This window comes from Felis catus, chromosome C2 (genome assembly GCF_018350175.1).
Source record: "Felis catus isolate Fca126 chromosome C2, F.catus_Fca126_mat1.0, whole genome shotgun sequence".
Taxonomy (NCBI): Eukaryota; Metazoa; Chordata; class Mammalia; order Carnivora; family Felidae; genus Felis; species Felis catus.
The window spans coordinates 66832287-66856453 of NC_058376.1; the positions used below are offsets into that span (position 1 = coordinate 66832287).

Sequence of the window (24167 nt, forward strand, 5' to 3'; positions counted from 1 at the left end):
AATAAGCAACTCTTGGTTTCATTGATTTTTCTATTGATTTTTTAGTCTTTATTTATTTCTGATGTTATCTTTCCTTCTACTCACTTTGGGCTTTGTTTTTATTGTCTAGTTCTTTTAGGTGTATGGTTAGGTTATTTATTTGAGAGTTTTCTTGTTGCTTGAGGTAGGCCTACAGTGCTCTAAATTTTCCACTTAGAGCTGATTTTACTCCATCAAAGATGTGGACCACTATGTTTTTATTTTTATTCCTCTCCATGTATTTTTAAAATTCCTATTTGATGTCTTCATTGACCCACTGGTTCTTAGTAGCATGTTGGTTAGCCTCCATCTGTTTGTGTTTTTTCCACATTTTTTTCTTGTGCTAATTTTGTAGTTTCATCCTGTTGTGGTCAGAAAAGATGTTGGATATGATTTTAAATTTATTGAGACTTGTCTTATGGCCTAACATGTGATCTGTCCTGGAGATGTTTCTTGTACACTTGAACAGAATGTATATTCTGTTGCTTTTAGATGGGATGTTCTATATATTTCTGTTAAGTTATTCAAAGACTCCATTTCCTTATTGATTTTCTGCCTGATCTATCCATTTATGTAAGTCGTGTGTTATAGACCTTTACTATTATTGTATTACTGCCAATTTCTCCCTTTATGTCTGTTAATATTTGCCTTATTTATTTGAGTGCTCCAGTGTCGGCTACATAGATATTTATAACTGCTATATCCTCTTGTTGGATTAACCCCTTTATCATTGTGTCTTCTTGTCTCTTATTACAATTTTTGCTTTAAAGTCTATTTTGTTTAATATAAATATTGTGCCCCATTTTTTTTTTGCTTTTATTTGCATGGAATATCTTTTTCCATCCTTTCACTTTCAGTCTGTATGTGTCTTTAGGTCTGAAGTGAGTCTTTCATAGGCAGCATTTAGATGGGTTGATTTGTATTTTTATTTATTCCACCACCCTATGTCTTTTGATGGGGGCATTAGAGCATTTATATTTAAAGTAATTGCTAATAGGTATGTACTCTTACCATTTTGTTCATTGTTTTCTGGCTGTTTTTGTAGTTCTCTGTTCCTTTTTTCTTCTCTTGCTCTCTTTCTTTGTGATTGACATCTTTCTTTAGTGTAATTACTGGTTTTCTTTCTCTTTATTTTTTGTGTATGTATTATAGGTGTTTGGTTTGTTGTTACCATGAGTTTCATATATAATATTCTAAGTATATAGCAGTCTATATTAATTTGATAGTCACTTAAGTGTGAATACATTCTAAAAGAATTTTATCTTTTGCTGCTTTTAAAATTCCCTTCATTTTTAATCTTTGACATTTTAATTTTTATGTGTCATGATGTGGACCTCTTAGATTAATCTTGTTTGGAACTCTGCTTTCTGAACTTGGATGTCTTTTTCCTTTCCCAGGTTATTAAAATTTTCAGCTATCATTTTTTTCAAGTAAGTTTTGTGCCCCTTTCTCTCTTCTCCTTCTGGGATGCCTATAATGAGAATGTTTGTTTGATGTTGTCCCAGGTATCCTTTAACCTATCCTCATTTTTTACAATTCTTTTTTTCTTTTTGCTGTTCAGGTTGGGTGCTTTCCATTGCCCTTTCTTTCAGATTGCTTCTGCACCTTCTAATCTACTGTTACTTCCCTCTAGTGGATTTTTTCATTTCAGTTATGGTATTCTTCAACTCTGATGATGCTTTTCTTATATATTTAAACTTGTGTTAACATTCTCACTGAGTTCATCTACTCTTCTCTCCTATTCATTGAGCATCTTTATGACCATTACTTTAAACTCTTTGTTAGGTAGGTTGTTTATCTTTGTTTCATTTAGTTCTTTTTCTGAGTTTTGTTTTCCTCTTTTGTTTGAGACATATTCTTTTGTCTCCTCATTTTGCTTAATTTTGTATCTGTGAGTTAGGTGAAACAGCTACTTCTTCTAAACTTAAAGGAATGATCTTGTGTATTACCATCCCCTGTGTAGACTAACTGCCTGGTGACTTTGGTTAGCTGGCCGGAGCTATGGCTATTGTGTACCCTGGGTCCCGGGGCACTCTGTGCTGGGATCTCTCTGGTGGATAGCTGAAGCTGAAATGGGTGGGGGCCAGGGTGATCCTAGGGCTCTCCACATAGAGTGCTGTGTCAGAACAGCTGAAGCTAAAGTGGGTATAAGTTGTGTTGGGGGAGGGGGTATCCTGGGACCCTACACATTATGTACTCTGGCAGGAAGACTGAAGCTGAAGTGGGTACAAGCTGGGATGTCCTGGGGCTCTCCACGCAGAGAGAATCCAGGCAGGATAGTTAAAACTGAAGCGGGAGCAAGATGGAGGGGAGGGGGCTCCTGGGGCATTCTGTGCTGAGGGTGCCCTGGCAGGATGGCTAAAGCTGAAGTTGGTGCAAGTTGGGGTATCCCAGAATGATCCATGCAGGGGGAGCCCTGGTGGAGAGGCTGGAACTGAGGAAGAGTGTGAGCTACGCAGAGGGAGGGATGGTGGTCCTAGGGTGCTCCATGCAGGAGGTGCCTGGTGAATTGTCTGGAGTCAACATTGCCTGGCCCTGGAGTGTTCTCGAGTGCCTTGCCCATGTATCACTCTGGCAAAAGGGCTGTAACTGTAGTGAACACTGATAAGGAGTATTTCAGTGTGCACCACAGTGGTGCTGTCTTGGTGGAATAGCTAGAGCTAGTGTGGGCTAGGGGCCCAGAGTCATTGAGGTAGTAGGCTAGCTAGGGTGCCTGGATTCTGCTCTTGTGCAAGCTTTCAAGATGGAGAGGGGAATGTAAACCATGGTGCTTGTCTGCCTGGAGAGTTTCAATAGCTTCCATGACGTTTGGTGGAGTCTTTTATATGCTAGTTGCTTTAAAAAAAAAAATTTAATGTTTATTTTTGAGAGAGAGAGAGGGAGAGAGAGGGAGAGAGAGAATGGGGGAAGGGCAGAGAGAGAGGAAGACACAGAATCAGAAGCAAGCTCCAGGCTCCAAGCTGTCAGCACAGAGCCCGATGCAGGGCTCGAACCCATGAATCATGAGATCATGACCTGAGCTGGAGTCAGACGCTTAACCAACTGAGCCACCCAGGTACCCTATATGCTAGTTGCTTTTTTAAATTGTGGCTTTTTTCTTTGTCCCAGGTCATCAAGGGCTGGCATGTGCTAGGGGCCCAGGTTTTGCTGAGGTGGCAGACCAGCTATGGCACCTGGACCCTGCCCCCATCTTTACTATCAAGGTGGAGGGCTATCATAGACAGTGGAGCTTGCCAGTCCCTCTAGCCCTAAGACAGTTTCAGTCCCCCTCCCATTTGGCAGTGCTCTAGGGCTGGTTCCATTATATTCTAGTTGCCCTTTTAAACCATAACTTTTTTTCTATGCCCCAGGACAGATGAGTCTGCTTCCTGTCCCTTAGTCCTACCCCTCCCCACTGTAGTTCACAGCATTGGGGGTGAAGGTTCCCTTTGTTTGTGTTTCCCTCTCTTGTGCTGTTCTCTTTGTGGTGTATTTTTTGTTGTACATAAGCTATTCAATTGGCCCTCAGTTCTTCAGGAAGAATTGCTCTATAAGTAGGTGTAGATTTGGTATGTCTGTGGGGGGTGTGTTCAGGGTCTTCCTATGTCACCATCTTGGACTGGGACTCCCAAGTCCTATTTATAATGCTTAATCTAGCTTCTAGAAAGTCATCTGGAAATTCTCTGTCATAAAGTGAAGCCATAATATTCTTAACTACTGCTTCATGTACTCCTACTATTCTCAACACTTCATGTCTATTACTCATTTATTTATGGTACCTCATATTGGCAGTTTTATATTTGTTTTGCTTAAGCTAGTAAATTTTAAGCATCTTGATGGTTATTCCTTTTTATCCTGCCATTTAGTATAGTACTTTGAACATAAAGAGTAGCAATAAATGTAATTTTTATGACAATTTTTTACATGACATATAAGCATATTTCAATTACTGACAGGCAATGAATATAATCAAAGTTGAAAACCTTCAGCCAAAAATTAATTATTGGAGTTGGAAATTGAAGTAAATAATTAATTAAGAGACTGTTCTTTTTTACTGAAATCTGTGCATGATACTGATGTATATTGATTGAAAAACAGTAATTGTTTCCATTATGTATATGTGTGTGTGTATGTATACATACACACACACATATACACGCACATACCTATATACGTGTATATATAAACAACTCCAAATATACGGTTTTGATTTAATTAATGGATTGGCAATTATTAGACAAGCAATGGAGGAAAAAGATATCAACTGAGGAGAATGGGTCTCTTTCCTTATAGTGTTATTTCTTTCAGTTTTCTCTATTCCCACGTTACCCAAACCAGTAATCACCAACCAGCTGTTCCTCCCCGCTAAGACTACTGTTCAGAGTGAGTCCCTGAGCCAAAGTTCTCTCTTTTTAAGGCATCATGACCTACATATCATGTCAGCAATTCTTTTATATATATAATACAGATACTTTAAAATATTTTTTTATAATGTGAATGATTATGACCAATATTTAAAAAAAATTAATGTTTGTTTATTTTGGGGGAGAGAGAGAGAGAGACAGAGCACAACAGGGGAGGGGCAGAAAGAGAGGGAGATGCAGAATTTGAAGCAGGTCCACGCTCTGAACCATCAGCACAGAGCCTGATGTGGGGCTCAAACTCATGAGCTGTGAGATCATGACCTGAGCTGAAGTTGATGCTTAACCAACTGAGCCACCCAAATGCCCCATGACCAATATTTTATTATTGGTTGCTTCTTTAGTTGACGTAGGGTAAAAGAAAGAGAAGGCAAATTTAGAAAGCATGCCATGGAGCAGATAAGGTATGTTGTATGCTGATACCCTGCCCTTTAAACAAATTAAATAAAACTATGTTGACATCCTATTTAGATTATGACTGTGTCATTCTGAAGCTATCCTGAAAATTTAAACTTAAATGCACATAAACATCTCTCTACATAATAGATATCTGTGTCTATAAACAGTTGTAGCAATACAAGAATAAATAAGAGTGCTTATTAAAATAAAAAAGAAACATACTTCAAAATCATCAATTTTATCAAAATGAGACATAGAATTATAAGCAAAAGCATAACTAGAAAGATGCTATATGTAGAAGTAGCTTTACATCCATTTCCTACTCTTTTTGATCATTTTGCAAAATCCATGGAGTCTAAACAACATAAACCTTTCCCTACAAGACACTATTTTTATGCAAATATAGTATATCATTGAAATGTGCCATCTGTGTTCTTTATGTATTGGACTTTCCTTTACATGAATTTTGACAAAAATACAATTATTTTAATAGTCTATCATAAGTTTTAAATGGCAAATCTTTCTGCATGTGAAAGTATGGATTTTCATAATAATACATTTCGTTATGCAGAAGAATATGTATGTGTATATGTCTTCAATTTTAAAGTTGTTTATTTTAAAAGTTAATTAAAATAACTATACGAGACTAGATTTATACATGGAGAATACAAAACAATACAGATACAAATTTACAAATAACTTTATTAGAATTCAACAAATTGTTTACAAATTCCACACATATGTTTGGATGCATAGAACTGTGTTTATCCTACTATGCAAAACACAAAATTATCCCTTTTCTTTATATTCTTTTAGTCAAACTTTTGAAATTATCATGGATGAGTAGAATTTAAATATGATTTAATAAAATCCTTTTTCTTTCTTTAGGAAAAAGTCAAAGAGAAGGAAGAAAATCTGAGTCTTGTAAGCCAATTCTTAAAGTAGAATACAAGACCTGTAGAAACAGGTATGCATTTTTTACTTTGGGGAATATAGGAGATTATATAAAAACAGAGACAGGAAAGGCAAATAACATTTAATGTTTATGTATTATTTAAAGTTTTATGTAATTATGTAAGTATGTTAATGGGCTATATCCTCTTCATTGATGATAATGATTCTTATTGTTTAATAGGAATATCTATGATGTTATTATGAATATTACAAATAGCAACTACCAATTATTTTAACTTTCTATGAATATTCAGATGAATATTATGCAAATTAATTTTAACAAAGTGGGACCTTTGGGCCATACACATTACAAGTAGCAACCATTCAATTTTATTCAGCAGAAACATACCTATTAGCATTTTACATGATAGAATTAAATACATAACCAAGTCTCTGTACTTTAGGATTTTACATGCTGAAATTAGAAAGATTATAGTTAGATGGAAAGATAATCACTGATGTATATTAGATATTAACATATTAAAATAGTACTAAATTTTAAGACAAAAAATTGAATAATAGTATATAATAAAGTTTTATCATGTGTACATAGCAGTCTTATCCTATAAATCAACAGTGTTCTTTTTACTTCCAGTAATTATTAGTGGTAATATTCTCATTCAGAATTATTATAATTACAACTCTTAACCTAAACCTTAATTTTATTTTAACTCTGAGTTGGACAATACTACTTTATATTACTTATATGCTCACACTGGAATGTATTCTCAGTATTATAGATTCATTTTTTTTTATGTTTATTATTTATTTTTTAATGTTTATTTTTATTTATTTTTAATTTAAAAAAAATTTTAATGTTGTTATTTATTTTTGAGACAGAGAGAGAGCATTAGCAGGGGAGGGGCAGAAAGAGAGGGAGACACAGAATCCGAAGCAGGCTCCAGGCTCTGAGCTGTCAGCACAGAGCCCAACGCGGAGCTCAAACTCACAGACCTGGAGATCATGACCTGAGCTGAAGTCAGACAACCAACTGACTGAGCCATCCAGGCACCCCTTAAATTTTTTTTAAACGTTTATTTATTTTTGAGAGACAGAGAGAGACAGAGTGTAAGCAGGGCAGGGACAAAGAGAGGGAGAGAGAGAGAGAGAGAAAGAGAGGGAGAGAGAGAGAGAAAGACACAGAATCTGAAGAGGCTCCAGGCTCTGAGTTCTCAGCACAGAGCTGGATGCAGGGCTTGAACTCACAAGCCATGAGATCATGACCTGAGCCGAAGTCGGATGCTTAACGGATTGAGCCACCCAGGCGCCCCTTCTTTTTTTTTTTTTTAATATGAAATTTATTGTCAAATTGGTTTCCATACCACACCCAGTGCTCATCCCAACAGGTGCCCTCCTCAATTTTCATCACATTTAATGTTTGATTATACCTGCTCTTTGAAAGAATTAATAGTATAAAATTATGGCCATTTTTAATTAGTGAGTTTATATATATAAACATATATGGCGTATATGTTTATATAGATAGATATGTTTTTAATGAGTATATTTTTATGACAGTGTATGTACCTCCCCACACATAAGATAGATTAATACTTCTTTAGTCCAGCCAAATGTTACTATGCTTAAGTAGTAAAAATGACCACAGTTTTGTACGCTTATAATTAAAGTCTTAAAACATTTTAAATTTAATTATTAGGGATGGAAACATTTTACATAGGTATTATGTGTATGGAAACATATGTACATATTATATATGGAAACATGTATATACTATATATTGATATATATTGTATATATATGCATATATTATTATTAAATATATATATTAGTTATTAGTTATTACTACATACTACACACCGTGCAACTTGTTTAGTGTACTAAAATGAAAGAGAATACTGCCTGCTTTTGAATCTATTATGGTCTAGTAGAGGAAGTAAGGCCATAAACTCGTGGTTTACATGTAACATGCGAGGTACATTTATGACAGCACAACAAAAGGACATCTAACCCAGCCTAGAGAGGGCAAGAGCACAGTGAAGAGACATCAGTAAAATTCTTCTTGGGAAAAGAAATAGGTGAGGTGGGGCTTAAGTGATGATAGGATGGTGGCACACAAAGAGAGGAAAGGGTGAGCATGAAGAGAAGATAGTTTAGGAATGAGGATTTCAAGACAAGTGTAAGATACTTATTAAGATCCTTGCCATATACTCTCTCTCTCTCTCAAAAAAAGAAAGAAATAAAGAAAAGAAAACCTAAAAACTAAAAAAAAAGGGGGGGGCACCTGGGTGGCTTAGTCGGTTAAGCATCTGACTCTTGATCTCATGGCTTGTGAGTTTGAGCCCTGCATCGAGCTCTGTGCTGACAGCGCAAAGCCTGCTTGGGATTCTGTTTCTCCCTCTCTTCCTCTTCTCCACTTGCACTCTGTCTCTCAAAAAAGAAAAAAAGAACCCAAAAAGCAAAAAAGAAGTAAAAAAAAAAAAATATCCTTGCCAAATGGAGTAAGACAGCTATGTGGCCTTGAAATTTAACTCTTTTAAACTTTAATTGCCTCATCAATTATACCTATCTCATTGTGATGTTTGTGAGGAATAAATGAAATTATGCATAAAGTTTGTACTGTCATAAGTTTGATGATTGGCACATAATGGATTTCCTGATAGAAAGAAGTTATCATGATTCTCATCATCAAAGCCATGATATTTCACATTGTTAAAATTATTCCACTGATCCTAATGATATATTCTAGTAATTGGTAATCCAACTTTGTGTATAAATAATTCAGATTCTAATGTGAAATAATTCTATATTGTAGATACTAATTACTGCCATCCCACTTACTGTGTACTTTACTTAGTACATTGTGTGTTTGTTGTGATTATTAGAATATTAAAAAAAAGTCACCTCTAAAAGCAGTGGTTCCACCGTTCAGAACACAAGAAGACTAAAAAGCAGAGGAGCACTGAAGTTAAGAATGCTTAAAGGTATTATGGCAAAATGGGCCACAGTCTGGAAATGAAAATACATAGCTATATTTCTGCTCCACCCAGTATGCAGTAAAGACTTTGTGAAGTCAAAAATTGGGATGGCTGTGGCAGGAGCAGGAACGTTAAGAAGACTCTATCAAATATGTTGCAGCAATAGGGCCTCTTAAAGGATTGCATAGGTAGCAGATGCAAGGGGTTTGTTTTCTGCTTAATTTATCTTAGATCAGCCATTCACAAACTGGCTTTATTTACATTTCTAGGATGAACAACCATTATGCTTAGGAATCACTGGTCCCAGTCAATAATTTGCTTACTGGTACCCCAACCAGTAAGGTCTCTAGGCTTACTAAATGGGTCCTCTTCTAAAAAAGGAATAATGATCTTTCTACCTGCTACCACTAGCGTTATCAAATTCTCTGCAGTTAATAAAAATTACTTTCTGCTAGTCTTTTGATCCCTTTTTATCATGGCCACCTACTGATGGACTTCATGTGTAAAGTTCTCTAAGCCTCAGTATATCCATCTGTTAAATGAGAATAATAGTTTTTTCATTGGGGTATCATAAAGATTTAATACAATACAGCAAGTAAAGTTCTTCATACAACACCTGGAACATTATACATATTCAACAAATGTTATTTTAATATGTGTTATGTTGCACAAGTTATTGTTTATCTTCACTGAGACAACATTTTAATGCTTTTTTATATTATATTTATTTTACAAATTGTGCAGTAAAATAGACTTTTTTCTTTTGGAATCAGTACTATGGATTTTAACACATGTATAGATGCCTGAAAATCACCATCATGATAAGAATACAGAACATTTCCATACCCCTAAAATTCTCTCATGCTATTCCTAATAGCCACACTTTTCTTTCCTCCTAACCCATAACAACCAGTAATCTGTTCTCCATGACTATAGTTTTGCCTTTTTGAGATGTCATATAAATGCATTTATGTATTACATAACCTTTTAATCCTAGTTTCTTACACTCAACATAATGCCTTTGGAATTTATCCAAGTTGTCAAAAATTTTAATTTGTATTAATGTTGTCTTTGTGTATAAAGACACTGTTAATTATATAGCTGTTTATTTTGTAATAATCCATCTGGTCAGTATACCAAGAAACACTTGTATTAAGTAATAAAGGAGGAAGTTTACTGTGATATAGCATTTACCAAATTGTGTCCCTTTGATCACTAACTATATTCATGAAAAAATAGGAATCTGTAATCAAATTCATTTGAGAGATCTGAGAAATGCTGCATTATATAGAAGTAAATTGAATTCTTTACTACACCGTTTCTTAGAATCTTTACTATATGTCCCGAATTATAAAATTTCAAAAGGGAGATGTGGTTTGCAAGTGTTTGTCAAATTATTAAATTAAAAACTTTTTCCAGAACATTTATGAGGTTATGTCCACAGTTTTAGAAACATTAGAAGTGAAAAACATGGACTTTGGAGTCTGAATTTAAATCCTTATCCTGCCTCTTCATAGCTGCTTGACTCTGAACAAGTTCACCTGCATTAATCCCAGACTCCTTATCAGCTATAGACAGTATAGATCATTGTTCAGGAGAATAGGTTTTGAAATCTTACAGATCTCCATTTTCTTTTGGGTTTTTTCTTGCTTAGTTGCTTAGTATTAACCTCATTAATGAAATGAGGATTCTACTTATGAGAATTTAATGTGATAATAAAGTATCTAGTGCAATTATTTATGAGTGGTTTGCTGAGCATTGTCCTGAGGAAATAACTTTTTATAGAGAAGTGCATATATATCAGCAATTAACTTTAGACCCAATGTTTTCTGATGCAGAGTCATAATAAGAGCAGAAAAGGTTTTGCTTTCTTCCAATATTAGAAAGGACATATTTTCCAATGTGCTTACCAAAAAAGGGAGAGTAAATTGCTTCTTAACCTTTATTTGGATTAGTACTAGGAGATGAGAGTTTATACTTTTATATGGAAAAAATCGATGTTTATGGCGTTATTAATATTTGGAGCAGTTAAGCTCGATACATATGAAAAGATAATATGTTCTCCAAGTCATGATATTTGTTATACAACAAAGCAACACAAAAAGGTGCAAAAACACATACTCATTTCATTAGAAGTGATTTTTTAAATCTGGAGAGAAATCTTAATAATTAAGCATTTATTTTATAGGAAAAAACTTGCTGCTTAATACTGCCATTGCTAGGTTGGTAATTTAATATGCCAGATTACTGAAGTAAGACTAACTCACATCAACTGATATAAGACTCAAGAAGAATAAATTAGAGGGGTGCCTGGATGGCTCAGTCATTTAAGTGTCCGACTATGGCTCAGGTCATGATTTCGCTGTTCCGGAGTTCAAGTCCCGCATAGGGCTCTGTGCTAACAGCTTGGAGCCTGGAGCATGTTTCAGATTCTGTGTTTTCCTTTCTCTCTCTGTCCCTCCTTCACTCATATTCTGTTTCTCTCTCTCGAAAATAAGTAAACATTGAAAAAATTTAAATAAAAAATAAGAGCACTGTTTCTTGTTTAGCTTACAACTTAAATATTTATGTTAAAACATCAAGACAGAATTATAAATAAAAATTAGTATAAACAGTTTATATGTAAGTATTAATGGAAACCTTTTTAAAAGCTCTTTTTGTTGTTGTTATAGAGCCAGCATAAGATTAGCAAATGTTCCACTGGTAATGTTTGATACTATGTATACAGTACAAAATGAAAGAGAAAGGGAAATTTATGGAGTGATTTCTAGAAACTAGTTGATACTTTGGTGAATAAATGGAAGTGAAATATTTAGAGAAGCATATGTTCTCAAAGAATTTGGTAAAATTAGTGTCTAGTTCTTTTTAAAAATTGTTTTGGAGAAGAATATTTTCTATTAGTATTTACTTATTGAAAATACTTCATTAACATATTTTATTTTTATATATAAACTAGAAATATAGATATTACTTTGAGAAAAGTGAAAAATTATGACACTATTTCATAACTTTCTGAAACCTGTAATATTTTATAGTCATCTCAGCCATGCCCTAAAATTTTGATGTTAGTTTCACTAGCTAAATAGAACTGGCTGACCCAAGGTAAAATTGAGAAGATCACATTTTTTTGTATTGTTTTTTCCATCTTTTTATCATAACTCTTTTCCCACAGAGAATCCATTACATAGAATTTTTGTACCTTCTACCACTGTGGGATTGCTACTTTTGCATTTCATTTTATATTGAAACTTGCCTCTCTTGTCCCTTAGGAATTTTGGACCCCACATGCCAACTGTTTAATATGATAAACTAACATACATTAATATTCTAATGGTAGTGATACAGAATTTTGGGAATCAACTAACACATGTGAAGATGTCCTTTTCAGTCAATGAGCACTTCTACCTCCCTTCAGCCCTCCTGTCTTTTCCCCAGCCCACCTCATCACCTTTAGACTGATTCATTAGTAATTTTAATGGTAAGAATTCACCTCCAGAAAAAAGGATATGGTAGAATAGTAAGTCATTTAGTTGAGGTATTTTGGGTCAGGAAAGGTGTTTTCTCCCTGTCAAATTACATCCTGTATAATCCCCACCAAACTTGTTCATTAGCTCAGCCTGTGATAATCGTATCATTTTAAAGGACTTCTCAATCTCATTAACTTTTTTTTTCTATGTAGTGAACCATTCATAATATTTTCTGGTGGATTGTCCTATGACAAAGCTTGCAGAAGACCAAGTTTAACCATCATGCATGGAAAAGCAATTACAGTGCTTGAAATGGATCATCCTATTGTTGAATTCCTTACTTTATGTGAAACGCCCTATCCAAATGGTAAGTAACAAAAATGAAACTATTAATGCTGAAAATCATTTTTGAAATAAGGTCCTAATAAAATTAAGCTTAAATGTTTTTAGTTTCGGCAGCTGACATCTACTGTGGCACAACACTGAGCTACAGGTGCTGGAGCAGGTTCTGCAACTGTACCTACTTGACAAACTGGAAGTAAGACAGATGTAGTACAGCAGTGCTGGAGTTTCAGGTTCTTATATCAGGTAAGTGCTTTAAACTTTGATAAGGATGGTGGAAGCTGAGCTGGGAGGGTCCGATAGGGGTCCAGGGTGAAATCACTTGGGGAAACTGAGGTCTCCTAATAGCCTCTCCTAGACCAGCTCCACCCATCCATTCCAGTGCTAATCAAAGTTAAAGCACTTACCTGATATCAGTGATCTGTAACTCTGGTGGTACTGCATCTGTTTCACATCTGGCTTTGCTTCAGATGCAACTGCAGCACCTCTGATTACTCTAGGATTGCTGATGTGTGGTTAGTGATTTATTTCAATTTTGAGAATAATTAGAAGGGCCTTTGGGAGAAGAGATGCATCCTGAATATAAAGACTTTTTTTAGACATAAAAACAACTTATGTACAAACTGTATAATTAAATCCAACAATGAAATATTTTAATAATAAAATCTAAAAATTGAGGATGAAACATAAAAAGTAAAATATGAATTTATGATTAAAACAACACAGTACATATGCATATGCATATATATAACTACAATTTTTTAAGAGGGAACATACAAAAGAAGGAACTCTAGACTTGGAGACACAGTATTTGGCTTTATGATTTAGCCCTGTCAGTCACTAGCTAGGTGAACTTGGGTAAGTCATTTTAATTTATGAGTTAGGCTTATCATTTTTAGAAAGAGAATAATAATATTGACTCCACATGATTATTGGAAGGCCAAAATGAGCATACTTTGTAACTATGAATATCTATAAATTGTTTTATTATAACTGTTAATTTGCTTAAAATTTTTAGTTTCATATTTAAAGATGGGATAGATTGATATATCAGTGTGGCATTTTATTTCCAGGGTTTCTGGGACAAACAAGTTACTTGTGTTAATTAATCAACAAATATTTATTGGATGCTTCTGTGGCCTCAGTACTGTCAGGACTTATTGAGAATATAGATGAAGTATGAAACTGATCTCTGATGTCAAATCACATAAAATCTGGTTGGATGAGGGAGATAATTGTGACTTAAGTAAAAATGTAACACTTAAGTGCTGAATTATATGGGTTTTAGTAATGTACTAATTTGTAGGCTAGTCAGAATCGATGACAAATTTTCAGGCAAAGCTGCATGGAAAGAGGATTTAGATAGGCTTTGAAGAAGGACCTGGCACTTGAAGAGGATATTGAGTAAAGGTTTTAGAACTTGTAAGGTTTGTGAGGGTGACATCAACTTAAGAGAAAAAATTGAAAGCCTTTTAGAGGTATTTGGAGATAGAGAGCAACAGAGGAATTTTGAGAAAATATTAACATGAAAGAAAGCAATGTTTTTAGTAAAATTTGCCAGAAAAGAGTGCGTGGGTCTGAAGAAAAACTGAAATCTTAAATTCCAGATTACAGCTGGGTGGCATTTGTCCAAATGTTCATTAACATGATCAAGATCTAATACACTGCTGCCTATAAGAATGGAAACAGGAAACTCACTGAATTGGGGCACCAATTAGTTAGAGAATGACATGATAGAGGAGTCAAAGATAACATATTTTAAGAATAATGGTTTCATATGCAATAACTGTTTTTGGAAAGAGAAATTGCTTAGCAGAAGAAGAGAGGCAAAAGGTCTTTAATATTTATTTATGAATTATCAGAATATAGATGTTATTTGGAGTTCTGAGAATGAAAGATAAAGGAACAAAGGAACAAAGGGAGAAAGACAAATAGAAGACCAAAAGCTGAATTTAGGAAAATGCATCCTGTTAAAGAGCTTAGAGAAAAATGTATGCCAGTAATAGAGACTGATAGTGTTTGATCTATGCAAACCACACATTTTACGTGTGTGTTTGTACAAATTTATGCACATTAGTAGAGATGTTAGGATAATCTATAATGACGTTAAGTAAGTTATAAATATATTGTAACTATGTATTATCACTTCCAAGCCACATATATGTGTTTGTTTTTCAGAGTAGTGATAAAGAGGATGGAATTTTTGTCAGGGGCTAAGAGAATAACTATTTCTGGTTAAAACAATAGTACATGAAAATGACAGAAAAGACCCTACAGTACACATTAGTATATAATAAAAATCTTACTCATTGCCCTTCAAGAGGCAACTATTTCCACATTTCTTATGTATTCTCCCAAAAAGTTTATGCATATGCGTATGTATACTTATCTATGTCTACATTATTTATTTTTTGTACAAATGACAACATACTCTATGTGCTATTCTGTATCATACTTTTTTTTCACTTAACAGTGTATTTTGATTATAACTCCATATGTGCAAATATGGAACTTCAATCTTCTTTACAGCCATAATGATAAATCTTATGCATTTGTTAAAATAAATTTATTAACAGTTTTTAATGTTGATAAATCATTTTGACATTTGTCAATTCAACTTATTTTTCAAAGAACACAAATGCCTCTTATCTCAGGGGGTATTTCCCAGAGTAACTAACCAACTACACTTGGAATTCGTCAGTTTCACATTTACATTTAACTGTATCTGGTCCTCTATGAGTGTCATAAATAATGCATTTCTCTTCAGAGAAGTAGTAATTATGATAGAGCCTTTCACCTTGTTGGGGACTAGGGTTAAAAGACTGCTCAAAAATAAACCAATCTAATGGAGAAAATGATATGATCGTTATCTATTGAGCACATACTATGTGCCAGGCTTTGCATCTTCATATACACCTAATCTCCGTAACAGTCTAAGGAAGTTATTATTATTTTGCCATATCAATGGGTAAAGAAATTGAATTAATTTAATTGAGCTAATAAGTTAATGAACTTGTCTAAGATCAAACTGTTAAAAAATAATAGACACATAATTGAACCTAAACTGACTCCTAAGGAAATCTTTTTATTCAGCAGTTACCACAGTTCACCAAGTACTTCTACAAAGGTGAAACTTTTGCTACCAGTTTTTATTATTTTAAAAGAAACAATAATAAACTGAAACATACCTATCTCAAATGATAAAGCAGATATAACCACTGAAAATAATTTTTGAATTTTGCTCATTCATGCCAGTGTCTCAGCTATTTTATTTTTGTAGCAATTGCTTCCCAACCAATGGTTGTCCTAAAGAGAAGACAAAGAAGAAAGTAGTAGTATAGAACTCCAGTGTTCCTTCAACTGAAAAACAAAAACAAACAAAAAACCATAAAAACCCTAGGTTCAGAAGAATTAAAATAATGTTGAAAATTTAAAACAGCTCTAAGAGATAAGGGAGAAGCAGAGGAAGCCTCAGTTTGAGAACAGTTTGAATAGCAAACAGTATGAAGACTGCATCCACCCAAACTCCTCGGTTTTGGGGGTTTTGTTTCTAGTTTTTCTCTCATAGCGTGTGACTTATAAATATAAATAGGTTCTATAGCTTCTCAAGACTGTGAAGGCCATCTCTTCTGGTTTTCCAACTAAGACTTGAATTCTCTGAATAAAATTCTTGCCAAGTGATTGTTGAGTTTAGGATTAAATACCTGTTAAAGTAGCTAGTAGAAACTGCTGGTATAATGAAAACTTAGAATCAGAATTTAGAATTAGAATTTAGAATCAGAAGGCCTGGGTTAAAGTTTCAGCTTTTTCAATTAACTAGCTTTGTAAATTTGCACCAATCTCATAACCTCTTTAGACTTTAATTTTGTTGATGAAATGAAAAATAGTAATATAACACCTGTTCTAGCTACTGAGAATCAAATATGTATGGAAGATGTTTTTGTAAATATTTACTTCTTAAATTGAGAACACTTTAATTGTACCTTTTCTTTATTAGTCTGTATTATAAATGGAAAACAATGCCTTTCCTTACCACAGTAACTAAATTAGTGCTCTCCCACCAACCATAAATCATTTCTTTTTTTGTCTTTTTCAAATTTTTACTTAAATTCCTGTTAGTCAACATATAGTGTAATATTGGTTTCAGGTGTAGAATTTAGTGATGCATCACTTATATATAATACTCAGGGCTCATCATAACAAGTGCCCTTCTTAATACCCATCACTCAGTTAGCCCATCTCCCACTCACCTTCCTCAATCAACCCTCAGTTTGTTCTCTGTCATAATGAGTCTCTTATGGTTTGTTTCTTTCTCTCCCTCATTTTGTTTTTTTTCCCCCTTCCCATATGTTCATCTGTTTTTTTTTTTCTTAATTCCACATATAAGTGAAATCATATGGTATTTGTGTTACTCTCCCTGACCTAAAAGTCATTTCTTATGCCATAAGCCTTGATTTTTTCTAATGGCTCACATTACTTTCTGAATCTATTCATTTACTTCTTCATTGTTTGTATACATCCCTAGAATGTAAACTCCATGAGAATAAGGACCTTGTCAATTTTATTCTCCATATATCCTTTGTTCTGAAAATAGTTGCTGGAACCTATTGAAAGGAGGGAGGGGTTAAAGTTTAGGAACTTAAAATCACAGATTATCCTCAGACTCTCTGCCTTTTTGAGGTATATACTCTTAGGCACATAGTAGGCAATGTTTAAGTGCCTGTTAAAGCATATTGAATAGAAATTAAATTTTTTAGTATAAGGAGTGTTGCTTTCACAGGGAGGTGAAATGTGTCATAGCCCAGGAGGGCAGAACTATTTTCTTACAACATCTCCTTGTATGCATGAAATCAGATCTAAAATGGAAAGTTATGGAAGAATAAGATCAATGTTTGTGAGACAGAGATGACAGACTCTTTTCCAATAATCTATCACCACCTCATGATTATTGAGAAATATTAACTCTATGCAACTTCTCACTTTCACATTCCCTGTAATGATCTTAAACATTAAGTCTGAGAAAAACAACAATATTTTTTAATTAAAAGTGTTTTGTTACTTTTTACTGTGGCTCATATTTTGGTCTTCTGAAATCATTTAAATAACATTTGTAAGGAGACAAAGGAAATGAAAGTTTGATGATTTTATAAAATATGAAACATGAAAACTTCCACTTTTTATTTTTACTTGTAGAATTTCAAGAACCTTATGCTGTTGTAGTACTTCTGGAGAAAGATCTCATTGTAGTTGATCTGACACAAAGCAAGTAAGTTATTCATTTACAGATTAACACTATTTTTATACTCTATTCATTACAATGAAAATACAGGAAGTTATCATAGATAATTGACATTAGTGTATGTTAGATGGTAAATATTCTTTATGTGGAATATTGTTATGCTAGAATTGAAGAAATGTAATTAGTTCAATAATGAAAACAAAACCAGGAGACTTTAGGAGACGTAGAAAATTGTAACACATTTTTAAGGCAACACCTGATGTTTGGAAAGATGCATTTGGAGACTCAGGACACATAAAATGGATCACATTTTTTTCTGTTAACCTAAGCAAAAACAATCGTTATGAAAATTTGTACAATTTACCATATGGCCATCTGCTAGCTATGGACTAATGGAAAATGGCACATGATTAAAGTGTTATTGGACTACTGCAACAACAATACAGAAGAGCAGGATCTCAAAAGCAGAGGAGATGGAGGCCTTCTTTTACTTTCTTTTCTTTCTCATGTTGTAGGCAATGGAAACAAATATGAAATATTGCTCTTGGAGTTGCTTTCAACTCCTTTACATAGTAAAAGTAGATGCAATTGATGAATACTGTCTTCTTGTTACACATTTTCATTCTAAATGATGATAGACATGAAACTGATTTTCCCTATCTTTTTTCTTTTTTAATTGAATTATATTTAACAGACAATGTTATATTAGTTTTAGGGGTATGAGATATTGATTCAACAATTCTATACATTGTTCAGTGCTCACAACAAATGTAATCACCATCTGTTGCATTACAACATTATTACAGTATTACTCACTATGTTCCCTATATTGTACTTATAATCTTGTGACTTATTTATTTTATAACTGGAAATTTATAGCTTTTAATCCCCTTTATTCCATCCCCCAGCCACTGTTGCCCCTCTGGCAACCACCAGATTGTTCTCTGTATTTATGAATCTAGAATTTTTTCTTTCTTTGTTCACTTATTTTGTTAGATCCCACATATAAGTGAAATCATATGGTATTTGTCTGTCTGAATTATTTCACTCAGCATCATACCCTCCAGTCCCATCTACATTGCCACAAGTGGCAATATCTCATTAGTTTTTATGGCTAAGTAATATTTCAGTGTGTGTGTGTGTGTGTGTGTGTGTGTGTGTGTGTGGCACGTCTTCTTTATCCATCTATCAATGGTCATTTAAGTTACTTCTATATCTTGGTTATTGTAAATAATGCTGTTATAGGGGTGCATATGTCTTTTAAAATTAGTGTTTTTGTTTTATTTGGGTAAAAACCCAGTAGTGGGACTACTAGATCACATGGTATTTCTATTTTTAAATTTTTGAGAAACCTCCACACTGTTTTCATGGTGGGCTGCACCAATTTATATTCTTACCAACAGTGCACTGGGGTCTCTTTTCTACCACATCCTTGCCAATACTTGTATTTCTTGTCTTTTTTGATTCTAGCCATTCTGACAGGTGTAAGGTGACCTCTCATTGTGGTTTTGATTTGCATTTCCCTGATGATTTGTGATGTTGGGCATCTTATTCTGTGTCTATTGGCCATCTGTATGTCTTCTTTGGAAAAAGGTCTGTTGAAGTCCTCTGTCCATTTTTTAATCAGATTATTTGGTTTTATGGGGTTAACTTGTGTAAGTTATTTAAATATTTTGCATATTAACCTTTTATCAGATATATCATTTGCAAATATCTTCTCCCATTAAGTTGCCTTTTTCACTTTGTTGATGATTTACACTACCATGCAAAAGCTTTTCATTTGGGTGTACTCCCAATGGTTTATTTTTGTTTTTATTTCCCTTGCTAGAGGAGATACATATAGAAAAATGTTTCTATCGTAGATGTCTGTCTATCCTTGATGTCTATCTTTTCTTCTAGGAGTTTTAAGACTCCAGCTTTCACATTTGGGTTTTTAACCTGAGTTTATTTCTGTGTATGGTGTAAGAAAGTGGTCCAATTTTACTCTTTTACATGTAGCTGTCCCGTTTTCATAACACCACTTTTGAAAAGACTGTCTTTTCCCCATTGCGTATTTTTGCCTCCTTTGTTGTAGGCTAATTGACCATATAAAGATGGGTTTATTTCTGGGCATTCTATTCTGTTCCACTGGACTATGTGTCTGTTGTTGTTTTGCTTGTTTGTTTTTGCCAGTACCATACTACTTTGATTATTACAGCTTTGTCATATATCTTGTAATCTGGAATTGAGATAATTCCAGATTTGTTCTTTCTCAAGATTGCTTTGGTTATTTGGGGTCTTTTGTGGTTCCATACAGCTTTTAGGATTGTTCTACTTTTGTGAAAAATGCTGCTAGTACGTTGATAGTGATTGCATTAAATATGTAGGTTGCTTTGGGTTGTATGGACATGTTAATGATATTCTTTCAATCCATGAGCATGGACTATCTTTTCATAGTTTGTGTTATCTTTAATTTCCTTCATCACATTTTATAGTTTTCAGAGTACAAGTCTTTAATCACCTTGGTTCAGGTTATTGCGAGGTATTTTATTCTTTTTGGTGTAATTGTAAGATTGTCTTAAAATTTTTCTTTCTGCTACTTCATTATAATAGAAATCCAACAGATTTTTGTATCCTTCAACTTTATTGAATTCATTTATCCATTCTGGTAGGTTTTTGGTGGAGTCTTTAGGGTTTTCTGTATATAGTCTCAAGGCATCTGCAAATAATGACAGCTTTACTTCTCCCTTACCAATTTGGATGCCTTTTATTTCTTTTTGTTGTCTGAATGCTGGAGCTAGGATTTCTAGTACTATGTTGAATAAAAGTGGCAAGAGTGGACATCCTTGTCTTGTTCCTGATCTTTGAGGAAAAGCTCTCAGATTTTCACCACTGAGTATGATGTTATCTGTGGGTTTTTAATATACAAACTTTATTATATTGAGGTATGTTTCCTCTAAACTCACTTTATTGAGAGTTTTTATCAGGAACAGATGTTATATTTTGTCAAATGCATGTATTAAGATGATCATATGGTTTTTATCATTTTTCCTGTTAATGTGATGTATCTCATTGATTTATTTGCGAATATTGATCTATCCTTGCCTCCCGAGAATAAATTTGGGGTGGTGGATGATCATGGTGAATGATCCTTTAGTGTGTTGCTTAATGCAGTTTGTTAATATTTTGTTGAGGATTTTTGCATCTGTGTTGTTCATCAAAGATATTTGCCCATACATTTTTTTTTTTTTTTGTAATGTCTTTGTCTACTTTTGGTATCAGAGTAATGCTTGCTTGTAGAATGAATTTGGAATTTTCATTCCTCTTCTATTTTTTAGAATCATTTAAAAAAAGGTTTAACTCTTCTCCAAATGTTTGGTAGAATTTGCTTGTGAAGCTATTTTGTCTTGGACTTTTGTGTGTTGGAAGTTTTTGCTTACTACTTCAATTCTTTTACTAGTAACAATTCATTTCAAATTTTCTATCTTCCTAAATCAGCTTTGATGGAATATGTTTCTAGGAATTTAGCCATTTTTTTCTAGGTTGTCCAATTTGTTGGCATATTTTTCATAATCTCTTATAGTTCTTGTATTTCTGTGGTGTTGGTTGTTATTTTTCCTTCATCTCTGCTTTTGTTTGAGTCTTCCTTCTTTATTCCTTGATGCATCTGGCTAAAGGTTTATCAGTTTTGTTTATCCTTTTATTTTTTAATGTGTATGTTAGAGAGAGACAAACAGACAGACAATGCGAGTGGGGGAGGGGCAGAGAGAGGTATACACAGAATCTGTAGCAGACTCCAGGCTCTGAGTTGTCAGCACAAAGCCTGATGCAGGGCTCTAACCCACAGTGAGATCATGATCTGAGCCAAAGTCAGATGCTAAATTGACTGAGCCACCCAGGTGCCCCAGTTTTGTTTATCCTTTTAAAGAAAGGATAAACCAGCTCCTGGTTTCAATCTTTCTATTGTGTGTGGATTTTTTTATCTCTATGTTGCTCTAATTTTTATCATTTCCTAGGTTGTTTGAGGTTTCTCTTATTTCTTGAGGCTTATATTGAGGCATGTATTGCTACAGACTTCTCTCTTAGAACTGTTAGAACTGTTTTTGCTGTGTCTCAAAGATTTTGGACTATTGTGTGTATGTGTGTGTGTGTTTTTCATTTGTCTCCATATATTTTTTTATTTCCTCTTTGATTTCTTGGTTGACTCATTGGTTGGTTAGGAGCATGTTGTTTAGACTTAATGTATTTGTGTTCTTTCCAGATTTTCTTGTAATTGATTTTAATTTTCATACACTGTGGTCAGAAAAAAATGGTTGATGTGATTTTAATCTTTTTAAATTTATTGAAATTTGTTTTGTGGCCTAACATGTGATCTATCTTGGAGAATATTCCATGTACAGTTAAAAAGAACATGTATTCTGCTGTTTGTGATGGAATAATATGTATATATCTGTTAGGTCCATCCAATCTATTGTGTCATTCAAGGTCATTATTTCCTTTAGATTTCCTTTCTGTGATACAATTGATATAAATGGGATGTTCAAGTCCTCTACTATTATTTGATTATCAATTTTTCCCTTTATGTTTGTTAATATGTGCTTTATGTATTTGGGTCCTCCAATTTGGGTACATAGATATTTAAAATTGTTAAATCATCTTCTTGGATGTTCCCTTTATCATTATGTAGTGCCTTTCTTTGCCTCTCATTGCAGTCTTTGTTTCAAATTAAAGTCTTTTTATCTAAATATTGCTGCCTCCATTTTTTTGTTGTTGGTGGTGGAGTGTTTTTTTGCTTCCATTTGCATGGTATATGTTTTTCCAATCCTTCACTCTCAGTCTGTATGTGTCTTTAGCTCGGAAGTGAGTTTCTTATAAGCAGCTTATAGAAGGGCCTTGTTTTTTAAATCCATATAGTCATCCTATGTCTTTTTATTGGAGCATTTAGACCATTTAAAGTAATTATTGGCAGGGTGACTGGGTGGCTCAGTTGCTTAAATGTCTGACTTGATTTCGGCTCAGGTCATGATCTCACAGTTCATGGGATAGAGGCCTGCATTGGGCTCTGTGCTGACAGTGTGGAGCCTGCTTGGGGTTCTCTCTCTCCCTCTCTTTCAGTCCTTTCCCCTCTCTCTTTCTCTCAAAATAAATAAATAAACATAAAAATAAATAATTATTGGTAGGTGTGTACTATTGCCATTCCATTAATTGTTTTCTAGTTGTTTTTGTAGTTCTTCTCTCTCCCTTTCTTCTCTTGCTCTCTTGTCTTGTTTGATGGCTTTTTTTTTTTTACTGTTATGCTTGGTTTACTTTCTATTTATTTTTTTGCATATCTAATATAGGTTTTTGATTTGTGGTTACCATGAGGTTCATATGTAACATTTTATGGGTATAGCAGTCTATATTAACTTGATAGTCACTTAAGTTCAAACACATTCTAAAAGCATTACATTTTTACTATCTCCATGTCTTATGTATATGATGTCCTATTTTACATATTTCGTATATATATTGAATGGTTTTGTAGATATAATTTTGTTTTTATGTTTTAAAGCTCCATACTGGTTTTATAAGTGATTAATCCACCACCTTCATTATGTGTTTCTTTTACCTGTGAACTTTTTTTCTTTCATAATTTTCTTCTAGTTATGGCCTTTTCTTTCCACTCAAAGAATTCCCTTTAACATTTCTTGTAAGGCTGGTTTAGAGGTGATGACCTCCGTTAACTTTTGTTTGGGAAAATTTTTATCTCTCCTTCTATTCTGAATGGTAATCTATTCTATTCTTTGCTGGATAGAGTATTCTTGGTTGTAGGTTTTTTTCCTTTCAGCACTTTGAATATACATGCCACCCCCCTCCTGGCCTACAATGTTTCTGCTGAAAAATAAGCTGATAGCCTGTGGGATTTCTCTTTATGTAACTTTCTCTTGCTTCTTTTAAAATTCTATCATTGCTTTTTGCCGTTTTAATTATTGTATGCCTTGATATGGACCTCCTTGGGTTAATCTCGTTAGGGGCTCTCTAAGATTCCTATATCTGGATGTCTGTTTCCTTTCCTAGATTAGGGAAGTTTTCAGCTATTATTTCTTCAGATAAGTTTTTTCTTTAATATGAAATTTATTGTCAAATTGGTTTCCATACAACACCCAGTGCTCATCCCAATAGGTGCCCTCCTCAATACCCATCACCCACCCTCCCTGCCCTCCCACCTCCATCAGATTGTTGTCAGTTTTTAAGAGTCTCTTATGCTTTGGCTCCCTCCCTCTCTAACTTTTTTTTTTTCCTTCCCCTCCCCCATGGTCTTCTGTTAAATTTCTTAGGATCCACATATGAGTGAAAACATATGTTATCTGTCTTTCTCTGTATGACTTATTTCACTTAGCATAACACTCTCCAGTTCCGTCCACGTTGCTACAAAAGGCCATATTTCATTCTT

General features: G+C 34.0%; 1 protein-coding gene across 1 annotated transcript in view; it reads left to right on the plus strand.

The window, feature by feature from the left end:
* STXBP5L (syntaxin binding protein 5L) overlaps positions 1–24167 on the plus strand; it is a 386205-nt gene that overhangs the window by 192708 nt on the left and 169330 nt on the right. Inside the window, 3 exon segments of the mRNA XM_045036998.1 lie at positions 5706–5784; positions 12387–12541; positions 17710–17782. Coding sequence (XP_044892933.1) covers positions 5706–5784; positions 12387–12541; positions 17710–17782 — 307 coding nt within the window.